Source organism: Ursus maritimus, unplaced genomic scaffold, assembly GCF_017311325.1.
Source record: "Ursus maritimus isolate PB19 unplaced genomic scaffold, ASM1731132v1 scaffold_2, whole genome shotgun sequence".
NCBI classification, from domain to species: Eukaryota; Metazoa; Chordata; class Mammalia; order Carnivora; family Ursidae; genus Ursus; species Ursus maritimus.
The window spans coordinates 15,690,908-15,706,167 of record NW_024424452.1 but is presented as its reverse complement, the minus strand read 5'-3'; the positions used below and the strand labels follow the sequence as shown (position 1 = coordinate 15,706,167).

Sequence of the window (15,260 nt, the reverse complement as noted above, 5' to 3'; positions counted from 1 at the left end):
GGGGGTTCCCACAATTCCCTCCTCAGGTCTGAAAATTTTTGAGACTGACTCAGAACTTGGGAAATCACTTCACTTAGGTTTATGGTTTATCATAAAGGACACAACTCAGGAAGAAACCAAATGGAAGAAATGCACAAGACCAGGTACTGGGGAAGGAGCACAGAGCTTCCAAGCCCTCTAGGTATGCCACCCTACCAGGCTATCAATGTGTTTACCCACTCTGGTTATTCAATTATTTTTATAATCTATCTGCTGCCCACCTCTGCTCCCCGAGGATGGGGACATGGGATTGAGAGTCCCCACCCTTTAATCACTCTGTTTGGTCTTTCTAGTGACCAGTTCCCATGCTGAGGCTATCCAGGGTTCCCACCTTGACTCACGTCATTAGCACATAGTCAGGTGTATTCTTAAGGGGATTGTTACGGATGACAAAAGACACTCCCAACACTCAGACATGGTTAAGGAATTCTATGCCAGGAACCAGGGACAAAGACCAAATACATATTTTCATAATACCACAGATTCTTATCTCATTCCTTACTAAAATAAGTTTCAAATGAATCAAGGATTAAAATGAAAACTAAAACCTTAAAAATACAAAAGAAAACATGGGAGCACTTTAAGAATACTTTTTGAGAACGTAAGGCCTGTTTAACACAGTATAGCACAAAATCCAAATGCCCATAAAAGGGAAAAAAAATACATATGACTACATGAAAAGAATTTTTTAAATTTTTAATTGGAAAAAAGACATAAATACAAAATACTGTACAAACAGTATTGAGACAAGTTAATTGCAACACAGAAAACATAAAGAGCTCCTACAAGTCCACAATAAGCCAAACAGGAAAATAGACAAAAGACATGAACAGACAGTTCACAGAAATAGAACTACAAATGGCTCTTACATATAAGCTATATGCTCACCTTCACTCTCAATAAACAAAATTTTAAGATACCATTTTTCACCTATAAGAGTGGCAAACATAAAAACAAAATGTTAAACATGTTGATGTATAATCTTCTGATTCTTTACTGATATGTATATATACGTGTACGTGTATACACACACACACACAGACATATATATACACATACACTTGGGGGACTTAACAAAAATAAGACACTGGACATACTTTGTATATTTTATATTTTCATGTATATACTTCTGCATCTCCCTTTTGTAGATACATAAATTTGGGGAGGTTTGCAAAAACAAAAATACATTGAATTTTTTAATATTTTCATGCATACCCTTGTTTTGGTATAGATACATGGGGTGTGGTTACAAAAATGAGAACATATTATTTATGCCATTTAAAACGTTTTTCCCTCTTATCAAGAACACCTCTTTATGCCATTTAATATGCCTTCATCAACTTCTGCATGGACTTTTCAACATCCTACTTTCTGATTGCCCTATCCTTAGTCTTCTCCCTTAGTTCCTCCTCCATTCCACCTCCAGAGTAATCTCCATCACTAGTTCAATGGGTTCCCACAGCTGGCCCAGATGTCTTAACCAGGACACGACAGTCAGGAAATGCTACTTCTCCAGATTTGTCTCTCGCAACCTTCTTCCCTCCATCCTAAGTAACCACCTTTCAATGGGCATACCAGGTCCTTTCACTGTTGGTCTGTCTGGAATCACTCTCCTAAGCCCTCTTCTTCCAAAAAGTATCTAAGTATCTTTCAAATTCCCATTAGCCTTATCTCCTCCAAAACACGTTCCTTGGTGCTCAGAGCTAATACCTTTGTGTTCACTGTACTTCATTTATCTCAACTGTAACATCCTATACTTTACGGACATTGACCTGTTTACAAGTTTATCTCCCTAACTAGGCCATGCACTTTCTGGAGGATTAGGGATTTTATTTATTTCTATATCCACTGGATGGGAATGGGGATAAGAACGAGGAGAGGAGAGAAGTGGTCCTTTAAGAGTGTTTCAGGCTGAAGAAAGGCGGGTAGAATGTTCCAAGCACTGAAAAATTCAGAGACCAGAGCATGGAGTAAGTGAGTGAGTGAGAGAGAAAGGGTTTTAACCCAGAGAGGGAGGCACAAGATGTAGTTGATTCTGGAACCAAATTAAGGCATTTATATTTCAGTCTAAGGTCTTGAGGATAACAGGAATTATAAGCAGACCTGTGGCTTGTTATTTACTTTTGACAGATTGCTCCAGTAGCAACATGGGGAATAAAAGCAGAACAATTACTTGGGGCACTATAGTAATTGTGCGAGTAAGAAATCATCATGGCCTAAGCCTGAGTGGTGTAAGTGGGGATGGAGAAAAGTGGATATACCTAGAAAGTGAAAGTGTTCAGGGAGTAAGTGGATGTGGGGCGCTGGGGCAAAGGGAGAAGTCAAGGGTGAAACCTAGGTTTTTGGCCCTCTCCTCATACAACACAGCATGACCTTGTTGGTCATTTAAACTTTCTCTGTGTTGATTTAATCATCTATGAAACTGGTTTAATTATACCTGACCTATTAAATTTCAAAGGATTCATGTTAGGATCAAATGAAACACTACATGTGAAGGTGCTATAAGAATTATATAGCTAAAAAAAAGAAAGAATTATATTGCATTACACCGTATGAATGCAAAAGTGGCAATTAGTTCACACCTTCCATGTCAGGCACAATACAAAGCATGTTATACGTGCAATTTCATTTAATTTTCTCTAAGATGTCACTTACCCCTACTTTAAAGATTAGGAAATAGAGTCCAAAACAGTTAAATAACTTGTCCAAGGTCACCAAGGTTACCTAGTGGTAAACACTGCAAAACTAGAATTCAAACTCAAATTGTCTGACTCTAGGATTCTTCCTAATACACCACCTTGCCTCATTAGGGTTCATTCTTCAAAATTTTATTCTTTATTAAAATCCCTCCTGAATCAAATGGCTAAACATCTGCTGTCACCTCAATTTCTTCAATCATGGACTGAAATGGATCTGCTCCCACATGACCTTTTGTGTGAAGGTCTCCAAAGACATGCTAAAGTTTTCCTACTCTTTACATACATTAGCATATAGGCAACACTCCCTTGCTACACTCTTTTGCATCATATAATGAAAACAATTTGCTTGAAAGTATGATAATGGAGATTAGTAAAATGATATATGCAAATAGACTGCCTCTACAGGGATCATGTGGCTCTTTCTGTTTTACTGAGATTTGTCTGGTGTGATGTTAATGGAGACGCTGAATTAAAATTTCATTCATTGTGGATTTCTTGCATTAATTTTGATTTTTTAAAAAAATATTGCATTAAAATATTACTGATCTCAATTACTCAGATTTTGGTGACCCTTTAAATCTTGTACCTCAGGAGATCCACCTGAAAATTCCACAATCTTCATCTCTGCTCATGTCTCCCCACACATCTGTAACAGTAAATAAATATGCATACATACCAAATAAGGTAAGCACAAGTCTCCTGTGTAATGGTATTACTCAAACTTATATACGTGCTTTTGTGATTCTCAAATATACAAAGCCACTTAAAAGCCTTATATACCAGGGTATTCACTGCAGCTTCAATAGCAAAAGATTGGGAACAACCTAAATATCAACCAATGAATGACTAGTTAATTTTGTCACTCTTAAAAGAATATCATACAGCTGTTAATAAGAAAGAGGAATCCCTATTCATATTGATATGGTACAATCGCCAAGATACTTTAAGTATAATACATCCAAGTGTATACTATAAATTAACATTTTATGCGGGGAAAATGCTTATGTCTATATACATATTTATTTAAATTCAGAAAGCATTTGGGAAATTCAGAGTATCTAAAGGTAATTGTGCTTGTTTGAAGGAAGTTGAACTAGAAGCACAGGACGTACTTTTCACCATATACCCTTTGGCACCTTTGAATTCTAACAATTTTCGTTATTACTCATAAAAATGAAATACAAGATATTGTCTTGTTTATCTAATATGGGGGTGAATACTGGATACCAGAAAATGATTATAGACATCTTTTGGAATTTTGTTTTAAAAAGCAATCCTCTCAAAGAACCGGGACCACTACTCAATCGTTTGAGTTTTAAAACCTGCCTTGAGGGATGCCTGGGTGGCTGTGAGTTAAGCCTCTGGTTTCAGCTCAGGTCATGATCCCAAGTTCCTAGGATCCAGTCCCGCATGGAGCTCCTTGCTTAGAGGGGAGCCTTTTTCTCCCTCTGCCTGCAGCTCCCCCTGCTTGTGATCTCTCTCTCTCTGACAAATAAGTAAGTAAAGTTGTTTAAAAAAATAAAACCTGCCTCGAGAGCACTGTGTCCTGAGCGGGAAGGGTGGACTGACTGACTTCTCGGCCGCCACCGCACCAATCCTGTAGCTTGCTAAAAAGGCATCAAGCACTTCTACCTTGCATTCTCGCTTCATCTTCCCTAAGCTTAAAACACCTAGAACACTGGGCGAGGGGCCCTTATCAGCTTCACTTCTGTATCCCCGCAGCACCTCAAACCCCTCCAAGCACATAGTAGTCGAGAAAACGCTGGTGACAGGGAGGAAAGAAGCGAGGGGAGGAAGCAGGGCAAACCGCGCGAGTGGGGGAGTAAGGAAGCCCACCCCACACCTGCGGCCAGAGACCTCCAGGAGAGAGCGGCCCGCTCTGCAGTCACGCCCGGACGCGCGCGGCCCACAGGCCCCGCCTCCGTCCTCAGGTCCCCGGTCTGCAAAGCTGGGGCCCGGCGGGCAGCAACACCGGACCACCACCAACCCCTACTACCCGGCAACAAGGCCCTCCTATGCGCAATGGCGCCGGGGCCGGCAGCGAGGGGCGGGACCGAGGGTGCTGCGACCCAATGAATGGCGCCGGCCGACCCGCCGTCCAATGGCAGCGGCGCACGGGCACGCTGGGGGCGGGCCGGGCGCGCCCGACTTTTCCAGAAGCCCCGGGTAGCGAGCGCCTCCTGGCCACGCTGAGCCGGCTTCGGGCGCTCCGCACGCCGGTCTCCTCCTCTTCCTGTGCTGGTTAGCTATGGCGGCTGTGAAGACCCTGAATCCCAAGGCCGAGGTGGCCCGAGCCCAGGCGGCGCTGGCGGTGAACATCAGCGCGGCCCGGGGCCTGCAGGACGTGCTGAGGACCAACTTGGGGCCTAAGGGCACCATGAAGATGTAAGGCGGGGCTGGCGGGGAGGGTCGGGGGGGCACCTAGCGCCATCGCGGGCCTGGCGCAGGGGGCCTGGGCCTTGAGCCCGGCGCCGCCGGGTCTCTGCGCTCGCCGCTGCGGCCCTACTTACCCGCAAACCCCCGGCTCGCTCCTGTTTCCTGCCCCGGCCGTTTCCTCTTGTAATCGATACCATCTCTGCGAAGAACAAAGCTGCCCGCGTGCGCGGCTTCCCCTCCCCCCACGCCCTGGGACCCTAACTGAGAGTTGGACAGGCTGTTTCTCTGAGGGGAGGGGGTGGGCACTGCACCATTCCTGTTACCGAGCGGAGAGAACCAGCCGCGTGGCCCCAACGCCCTAGGTTCTGGGTAAAGCCCAATTGTAATGGGACTCTTAATTAGGTATCCGTTGAAAAAGTCACACTGTGATTCATTTGTGCCCATTGAACAGGCTGGTTTCTGGTGCTGGAGACATCAAGCTTACTAAAGATGGCAATGTGCTGCTTCATGAAATGGTGAGAGGCTGCTATATTAGGTCGAAAATGCCTTGGTTTTCCGTATTGCATGTGATTTGCAGGAAGATTTTTAATGTTCATTTTCAAGATAGAAGAAATTCGTCAGCTCTCAGCAGGTCTTTCAGACAATGGAGGAAGTAGAAAAGGAATGCAGTCAATAATAGTATTGACAGTACAATGCCGGGAGGAACCCTGGAGTCTGATAACTTGTTTTTGAATCCCTGTTCTTGCCATGTAAGTCCTTGGTTAAAGGATTGTAGTTATTAAAGTTAACTCTTAAAATCTGAAAAACTAAGCGATTGACATAGGTAGGCGCAAAATGATTCTATTTTTTTTAAAACAGCGATTTCTGTCTGTCAGCATACATCTCCACCTCCAACTAACTGAAGGGGAGATAAAACTCTTTGCTTTACTATCGTTAAAGTCCCCCTGACCGTTGAAAGGTGCAATTGTTTTACTCATTCCTAAGTTTCCAAAATCCAGCACTTGAAATCCAAGAAAAGGAAATGATGAGTTCAGAATAAAATGTAGGGTGTTTTTGTTTTTGCTTTTAGCTGGGCTTGAATTCAGGGCCCTGAAAGACCCAGAGATAAAGAGTGGGAAGCTTAACCAACTGAGCCACCCAGCACCTAAAATTTAGGGTTTTGTCAGCGGTATACCATGCCTTCAATAGGCAGGTGTTTATAAATATCTTCGGTAAGGATTAGATAACCTAGAAAGTTAGTTTTTGTTTTAGTTGGTTAAGTGGTGACCTGCCACTTATTTTACTTGAGTTTTTTTTTTTTAATGTGTAATACAATATAAATTCAGAGAAACACATGAACCCAGTGAGAAGTGTATAGTATTAACCCATGTAATATTCTTGTCCCCCAAAATTTAACATCAGCACATCTAGATGAGATAGTTTGCAAAATATCTGGCCTAGATTTTTTAAATTGTCAATGTCCCCAAAGACAAAAGGCTGGGAAACTGTTGTAGATTACAGGAGAATTAAAAAAACAAACAAACCCAAAAGCAGTTCAGGAGCATTGTTTGCCTTCTTTGTAATTAAGAATCTGTGGGTGATATTGGAGACAATAAATACCCTGTGCTTACAGAACCTTTCAGTGATTTAGCATTCACTGATGATCTTTGCTTAAAAGGTCTTTTTAATTTTTTTTTGTTCAATTCCAAATAATACTGGAGGCTGCTGAGGTTTTAATTTTAGGAGGAACCTGGTTTATTCTCACAAGAGTCCTAAAGAAGCCTGCATGGATTTGAAATTCTTTCTTACCGTTAACTCCGTCATCTTCAGTAAAACTTAACTAGGCCTCAGATTTCCTCATCAGTAAAGTGGAGCTAATCTTCTCAAATCTGTATGTGAAAATGTTTGGGTTACCATAAATGGATGTGCAAAATAGTTAATGGTGAATTTTAAATCAGTATGGCATGTAGCTGAACACTTGGGCGATTTATGCAAATAGATGCACTTAAGGAGACCCATCACACATTTTAAGGTATATTTGGACTATTTCAATTTAAATAATTTTCTTCTTTTTCTACTTTCAGCAAATTCAGCACCCAACAGCCTCCTTGATAGCCAAAGTAGCAACAGCCCAAGATGACATAACTGGTGATGGTACCACTTCCAATGTCCTAATCATTGGAGAGCTGCTGAAACAGGCGGATCTCTACATTTCTGAAGTATACATGATTCTTGTGTTTCCATGGTAGTTTATATATATATAAGAAATGTATATAAATTGAGGTTAATAGTAGCTGAGGCCATATAATAGAATGTAAAGAGCAGGGGGCTTAAATCTGGGAACCAGAGCCTGTATCCTGGTCTTAATACAAATTTATTGTGATCCTGGACAGATTAAGGAACCTTCCTTGGCCTGCAGGGGTTTTTTTAATCAAGTTGCATTTCATATTATTTATATATGTCTATCTGTAACAGATTGATGGTTGAGATCTAGAAACAGGATATTCAGGACTAGGCATATTTATAAGGAAAAAGCCAACTAAAACATAAATTTAAAGAATAACACAACGTTTTTAGCCCTGAGTCAGTTTGAAGGTTAAGGCAAAACCTTAGTAGTAATCCAATGCCAAGAAATTCTTGGGAAGAGAGAAAAAGCGGACCCTTAGTCTCCCTGTTTGTTTTTGTTAGTAAATGATGCGAATTGAAAAGATAAATGGTCCCATTGAGTACAGTTTTAAGTTTTGGGCATTATTCCTTGTAGTCTGCACAGTGAACACCCAAGTGCGCTTTATAGTTCCCTTGGTTTTGATTCTGTGCTAGAGCAATGTCTGTTCTTTTCCTCTGCATTGAAAGGACTATTTATCCTTTTAAATGTATTCAAAAAGTCAGCACATTCTATTAAAGCATATGAATGATCCAGAATATTCCTTTAAAAATTTATCTTCTAATTGAAGAACTCCAGTTAGTGATGGTTATTTAATTGTAAATTTTAGGGTCTTCATCCCAGAATAATAACAGAAGGATTTGAAGCTGCAAAGGAAAAGGCACTTCAGTTTTTGGAACAAGTCAAAGTAAGCAAAGAAATGGACAGAGAAACACTTATAGATGTAGCCAGAACATCTCTACGTACTAAAGTGCATGCTGAACTTGCTGATGTCTTAACAGAGGTATGTTAAATGTGTGTGTCCAGTGTGTGCACCTATACTGAAAACCCCTGGCATATGTTCTGGGTGGAATTACAGAGTGCTATCTAAAACTTTCACAGTATCATACCATATGAAATAAGTAGTTTCCCTTTTTTTGTGGCAGTGAGCAGCTGATGTGTGTGAAATGAGAAAATCAAATAATAGTATACCTGACCATGTTATAAAGATGTAGTTGGAGTTTTCATTGAAGGTTTATAAACTTGAGATTTTATTGTGAAAAAACTTCTACCAATATTTTTAATAGAATAGTAGGGATGTCAGTGATTCTTTAAATAATTATAAATTGAGACGTCAGAAATGTAAATGCCTTCAGTCCAAGTAATGTATTCTGTTACCTCATAGAAGAAAGCATAGATCGATTCAGATTTTAAAGAAATGTAAATTTCTCTGAAGAACAAGCAACATAAGTGTCTGGACTTCTGCAAATCAAATTCCTCTAACAGATATGCTCTTACTGTAGGCTGTAGTGGACTCCATTTTGGCCATTAAAAAACAAGATGAACCTATCGACCTCTTCATGGTTGAGATTATGGAAATGAAACATAAATCCGAAACTGATACAAGGTAGGTGGTAGGATGCTAGGAAATACTTACAAAATGCGTTTACAAATTTACAGGCACTTTTTACAGTACATATCATTTGGCCGATTTCTTTTTCTTTGAATTTATGTGTATTGCCTAGATGAATATTTACTCAGTAGTGTTTCCTCTTGAAAGGAGGTTACTGGTATGATGTGTTTATAGTCGGAACGATTTCTGGAACGTGAGCTATGTCAGTAGTTTATTAAACTATAGGTTACAAAGCATAATAGACTTTTGGGAAATTTAGAATATAAACATTTCAAAGACCTAGTTCAAAGATGATTTTTAAAGGAGGTGATCAGAATTTGAGAGCCTACCAGTTGCAACTGTTTCTCTGCAGAATTTTCTGTAGAAGATAAGCATGGTTACTTTTGTTTGAATGCCTTGTTTTTGTACTATGTTCTAGATACTGCTTTTTTATAGTTGAACATGCCTAGGTTTCACCCAAAAGTCTTTTTCAAAAACTCAAGATATAAAAGTTGTGTGAAAATTATCAGTAGTCTCAATTCAGTATTTGAATTTCATTAGTATAGGTTATGTATCATCTGGAAATCAATAACAATCAATTTATTATGTGTTTCCACAGCTTAATCAGAGGTCTTGTTTTGGACCATGGGGCACGACATCCTGATATGAAAAAAAGAGTAGAAGATGCGTACATCCTCACGTGCAATGTGTCATTAGAATATGAAAAAACGTGAGTTTATAGCCCCTTACAAATGGAATAGAAAGGTGGAGGAGTTTGGTATTTTGGGCAAGTCACTTGTGAGACTTAAGTTTCCCCACTGTGAGGGCAGTAGTTCCTCAGTTGGGCTTGGGTGAATTATAGGAAATAACCTCTGAAAATATATCAGGGGCAGGATTGGAGCTTAGTGGCTATTTGTTAAATCTCAAGACCAACCCTGTTTCTGAGACTGCTGGTTTATGTTCTCAAAAAATAAACATTCTCCCCCACCCCCCTTCTGTAACTTTTTTTTAATAGAGAAGTGAATTCTGGCTTTTTTTACAAGAGTGCGGAAGAAAGAGAGAAACTTGTAAAAGCTGAAAGAAAATTCATTGAAGATAGAGTTAAAAAAATAATAGAACTGAAAAAGAAAGTCTGTGGTGATTCAGATAAAGGATTCATTGTTATTAATCAAAAGGTGAGAATGAAATGAGTCTGTATTGTCCATTTTGTTATTTTGAAGGTAACTTCTATTGTAACTAACTTTTGTTTATGTTACAGGGAATTGACCCCTTTTCCTTAGATGCTCTTGCGAAGGAAGGTATAGTAGCTCTGCGTAGAGCTAAAAGGAGAAATATGGAAAGGTACGGATAGCATATTACCTTAGTGATGTAAATTTTACTTATTTTGCAAGTTAAGTGGGATTACTTCTTTTTTCTCTGTTCTTATTATTGGGTTTTTCCTTTTTTATTATGAATAAAATATACATAATATAAAATTTATTTTACTCATTTTTTCAAATATATAATCCAGTGACACTAAGTTACATTCACGTTATCGTGCAACCATCATCATCCTTCATCTCCAGAACTTTTTCATCTTCCCAAACTGAAATTCTGCACATTAAATAGTAACTTTTGTTTCTTTCCCCTGCCCCTGGTAAATACTATTACTCCACTTTGTCTCTATGAATTTCGTACCTCAGGTAAAGGAATCATGCAGTATTTGTTCTCTTGTGTCTGGCTTATTTCACTTAGCATGATGTTTTCAGAGTTCATCCGTGTTGTCACATAGTAGAATGTCGTTCCTTGTTAAGGGTAAATAATATTTCATTGTATGGCTATATCACCTTTTGTTTATCCATTTATCAGTGGACATTTACATTTCTCCCTTTTGGCTATTGTGAATAATGCTGCTGTGAACATTGGTGAATGCTTTAGTTTTAAACCATGACATGTGTATGAACATTACCATGTGAAGAGAGCATCAAGGGGTTTCCAGAGAACTACTTTTTCCCCAAATCTCACCACGATAAAGAGCTCTTGTTCATCTCTAGGTTTATCAGAGGAGTGTTTGCTGACTTTGAAAGAGTGGGTTAAATGTCGAATTAGAAGAATCACTGGTTTTTAGCTGGTTGGAGATGAATGGGAAGGTTTAAGTTAAAATAACATTTTAGGATTTTAGTATGTAATTCTGAAAGATTGCTTCCTAAAAATTATTAATAATCTCTTTGAACATAATAAAGCCACTTACACATTTCCCTAAACACACTTCAATATTTCAGGCTGACTCTTGCTTGCGGTGGAGTAGCTCTAAATTCCTTTGATGACCTAAATCCTGATTGTTTGGGACATGCAGGGCTTGTCTATGAATATACATTGGTAAGTGTATTGTCTTTCCAAAGATAATAAAAATGATTTTTGGTTTGTGAATTCTTTGGTAGTAAAAATTCATTCAAACTTAGGATCAGATTTTTGCTTTGTTTACATACATTTTGAAGGTTATTTGTAGTAATGATAAGCCATTGATGGGAAAAATCCCCTTTCTTTTATATGTGACTTTTTTTAATGAAGTAATTTTTATGTGATTGGTGTGTTGTTCCCTTATACGCTATTTATTCTTCCATAGGCCTCTACTCTTCTCATTCTTTGTACAACCGTATTCTGATTTTGAAAATATTACCCCTTCTTCACATAGGGAGAAGAGAAATTCACTTTTATTGAGAAATGTAACAATCCTCGCTCTGTCACATTATTGATCAAAGGACCAAATAAGCACACGCTCACACAGATCAAAGATGCAATAAGAGATGGCTTGAGGGCTGTTAAAAATGCTATTGATGATGGTAAGGTCCTTACTGTATTTATATTCTTTGGCTAGTGTAAAAGGCATGGCTGAATACTGTGTTCTTTTTATCAGTAGTTTACACAGCCAGACACCATGCAAAAGTAAAGTCTTCCCTTGAAAATGCCTGTGATGGTATGCTAAGCTTTTTCATAGCATATCGTTTTTAAAAGTGGATAACAAGTAAATGAACTAATGCTAAGAGCTTGCAAATACTAGTTAAATTGAACCACGTTGCTATTTGATGTGTTGCTTATAGTATTTTCAAGTACAGTATTAACATTGTGGTGGCTCTACTACTTTCTCAGGAAATTACTGGTTTTTATGTTGTGTTTTATGTATTTTCTTAAAAATGATTCTACAGTTTGATTTCCTTTGTTAGTTTAGCATTTCTCTCCTCCCCGCCCCCCACAGGCTGTGTAGTTCCGGGTGCAGGTGCAGTGGAAGTGGCAATGGCAGAAGCCCTGATTAAGTACAAGCCCAGTGTAAAGGGCAGGGCCCAACTGGGAGTTCAAGCGTTTGCTGATGCACTGCTCATTATTCCTAAGGTATGACTGCTTTAACCGTCTGTGTTCTTAACTACATCAAAATGAGTTAGCAGATGAAAGTTGTGTATTGTGTGGGGTCTTTTTCATAATGTAGATTTTGAGTAAACAGTTTTTCACCTTTCTCCTGAATGTAGCTAGAGCAGGTATCTCTCATCATCCAAATGTGTTTGGTTCCTCTGGAGGGGAATTGAATATCTGAAGTGTCAGATGCAGGAGATAAACCATTTTTAGAGGGTTTGCAGTTAAAGGGGTTATACTCGCGTACCAGCTTGGTTTTTGTTTTTATTCTATTGTGTTTGCTCATTTTGGGGGTATTGCTTATGATTACTGTGTTGCTGGGCTTGGAGTGGATTAATGAGTTAGTAACAAATGTCTAGTTATTCTCTGAAGTGAACATAAATACTGGTCTGTCTTCATTAAGGGTTTGGTTTTTGTTTTTTTTGTTTGGTTTTGGTTTTGTTTAGTTTTTTTTAGCTTTTATTTATCTATTTGACAGAGAGAGCACAAGCGGGGGGAGCTGCAGGCAGAGGGAGAGGGAGAAGCAGGCTGCCCCTGATCAGGGAGCCCAATGCAGGGCTCAATCCCAAGACTGTGGGATCATGACCTGAGCTGAAGGCAGATGCTTAACTGACTTAGCTACCCAGGCGCCCCTTTGTTTTTCTTAATTGGAATTATGGTTCATTTATTGTAGAGTGACTATCATTTTTTAGGTTCTGTCTTTAAAGGATTAAATTTGTTTGCTTTAGGTACTTGCTCAGAACTCTGGTTTTGACCTTCAGGAAACACTAGTTAAAGTTCAAGCAGAACATTCAGAATCAGGTCAACTTGTGGGTGTGGACTTGAACACAGGTAAGAGAATGCAGTGGTTTGTAGGGGGAGAACTAGATTAAGGGGAGATAAGGCCAAGAAGGATCAAAAATGGAGACAAACGGATCTTGGAGGGATGCTTTGCATTTTGACACCAATGTTATTAGGGAACCCTGAGTTCGATTTTTGATGTTGCTGAGTAGTGGTAAGTGGCTCAGGTTAATATGGAAGGATTTCATGTTGGGCTGGCTTTACTCAATCTTTTATCAGGGACTTTAATAAGAAAATACATTAGATGATGGTATTCATGGGTGAAAAAAGGCTGAGAATAGCAAATAAGGCTGGAAGACAGGACCAAGTCTTAATGAAATAATTTAAAGCCCTAGTCTTAAATGCAATAACACAAAATATACAAGTACAAAGTGGAAGAAAGAGAACTGAGATATACACCCTTGCAGTATGTGTAGGACCTATTGTTGTCAATAATATCATTTACATTCAAGTTAATAGAAAAGGTTTCTGGGATGAGGGAAATGATAAGCCCATTTTGGCCAGATTATAGTTCAGGTTCTTTACTTTACTATGGACAGACGAGAATGTGTCCCCCAAAATTAAGATGTTCAAACATTTGGTAACCAAATAGAGCATTACTATTACTAGAAGTCTTCCAAGTAGAGATCAGCCACTTAATCAAAGATACTGTATACAGGAGTCAATGGTTTGGCGCAAAATTGGATTAATTGAGGAACTTTGGATAATGAGAATAATCAGTGATGAGCAAATCACAAAATACTCTGGTCTTAGCATTCTGATCTTGTAACCTGCTATGTGTGACTTAAGAATACTGGGTTACCTTGCAGGTGAGCCAATGGTAGCAGCCGAAGCAGGCATATGGGATAACTACTGTGTAAAGAAACAGCTGCTTCACTCCTGGTAAGTTTGAGAAAGCCAAAACTAAAATAACCTTTAGGGAAGCATCATACTCTTAATTTGGTGTGTTCTGTTTAATTACTTGGGGTTTTTTGTTTTTGTTTTTGGTGTTTTTGGTTTGGTTTGGTTTTGCAAAAATTGTAATCAATTGAAATTACAGAAATTAAACCAGCCTTCCGTGTTTTGGAGGGGAAAGGAGAAACTTAATTGGATATAATTTGTAATTTGTTTGTAAATTGAGTTGAATTAGGGTTCATATCTCAAATCTGAGCCATCTGATTTTTCTCCCCTTTTCAGCACTGTGATTGCCACCAACATTCTCCTGGTTGATGAGATCATGCGAGCTGGAATGTCTTCTCTAAAAGGTTGAATTGGAAGCCTTGCTCGTGTCATCCGAATCATGAAGACTCTACAGAATGATCCTAAGAATATAGCAACGGGATTTTTGTCCAAGCTCCAAATAATTTTCAAAAGCATTTTCTTTTCCCATATGAAAAAAAAGAGAAAACTGACACTTAAATTCTGAAGTTCTGAAATTATTAATTATTTTTTTAAATTGCACTTCAGTGTACACACATTAAACAGGCTGTTTTTACCCAATGAAAAGGATGTTTGCTTTAGCTTCAGTGATATAAAAATACCATGTTAGATGAGTATATGTTATCTACCTTGTTATTAAATGTTCCTGAAAAAACAAATTATAATGGTTTACTAATTTCTTCTAATGGATGTATTTTAATTTATCCAATAGTACACTGTTAACACTTGTAAGTTTTTATGCTACTATAAATATTTAAGTAACTTGAAATTTTGAAAGCATCCCTGTTTTAGTATAAATTCCTGAGTAAAACTATTGGATCATTGGGACTTTTAATGCTTTCAAAGTAGCTGTGCTAAAATGCTCCCCGGAAAAGTTGTAGTGAACAGAAAGATGAGTGAAGTAGAGGCAAGGGAGTTGAATAAGCTCAAAGTATGAAGTGGGGAAAACAGAAATAGAGGACGCAGAGGTTAAAAGACTTTTCAAGCATGGAGGCTAAGGGAAAGGAGATTTTCAGTGGACCATGTTTTCATACCGCTGCACCTTTGCTTATGCTGAAATATCTATCCCCGACTCTGCAGTGCCCTCTTTCTCCCACCTGTTTCCACAAAATTGTTTTTATAGTCGGTATATCTCTGCAGTCCTTGACCGGGAAGTTGTGTTTTGCAAAGTTTTGTATTGTTGAGGACTTGGCAGTTGCGTACAATGTGTGCAATAAATGTTAAGTTGAAACCTTTTCTCTCATCTTGAAATGGTATTCCAGCGCCC

At 38.8% G+C, this 15,260-nt stretch overlaps 2 protein-coding genes and 2 non-coding genes across 4 annotated transcripts in view; 3 read left to right on the top strand and 1 right to left on the bottom strand.

Moving 5' to 3' along the window:
* The window catches only part of PSPH (phosphoserine phosphatase), a 45,845-nt gene extending 41,085 nt beyond the window's left edge, over positions 1-4,760 (bottom strand). The window contains exon 1 of the mRNA XM_040635012.1: positions 4,582-4,760. The gene's annotated coding sequence lies outside the window, so the exon portion shown is untranslated. The remainder of the gene's footprint in view (positions 1-4,581) is intronic.
* A 125-nt stretch (positions 4,761-4,885) lies between these two features.
* Positions 4,886-15,229, top strand: CCT6A (chaperonin containing TCP1 subunit 6A). Its single transcript, XM_040635011.1, has 14 exons — positions 4,886-5,123; positions 5,566-5,629; positions 7,178-7,312; positions 8,087-8,260; positions 8,760-8,863; positions 9,468-9,578; positions 9,864-10,023; positions 10,107-10,189; positions 11,110-11,206; positions 11,523-11,670; positions 12,084-12,217; positions 12,964-13,066; positions 13,885-13,957; positions 14,252-15,229. Exons 1-14 carry the CDS (start codon positions 4,987-4,989, stop codon positions 14,322-14,324), a joined length of 1,596 nt encoding a protein of 531 aa, XP_040490945.1. The 5' UTR covers positions 4,886-4,986; the 3' UTR covers positions 14,325-15,229.
* On the top strand, positions 7,856-7,989 carry LOC121104091. The gene has a single exon (XR_005836469.1). It is a non-coding gene; the product is annotated as a small nucleolar RNA SNORA22 (small nucleolar RNA).
* On the top strand, positions 11,714-11,853 carry LOC121104087. Its single transcript, XR_005836465.1, has one exon. It is a non-coding gene; the product is annotated as a small nucleolar RNA SNORA15 (small nucleolar RNA).
* Positions 15,230-15,260: the final 31 nt, after the last annotated feature.

Excerpts from the sequence above, each read along its gene's own strand:
- CCT6A (XM_040635011.1), top strand. The coding sequence starts at position 4,987 with ATGGCGGCTGTGAAGACCCTGAATCCCAAGGCCGAGGTGGCCCGAGCC. Across the intron at positions 10,024-10,106 it reads TCATTGTTATTAATCAAAAG|GGAATTGACCCCTTTTCCTT; the intron begins GTGAGAATGAAA and ends TTTATGTTACAG. Across the intron at positions 12,218-12,963 it reads CACTGCTCATTATTCCTAAG|GTACTTGCTCAGAACTCTGG; the intron begins GTATGACTGCTT and ends TGTTTGCTTTAG.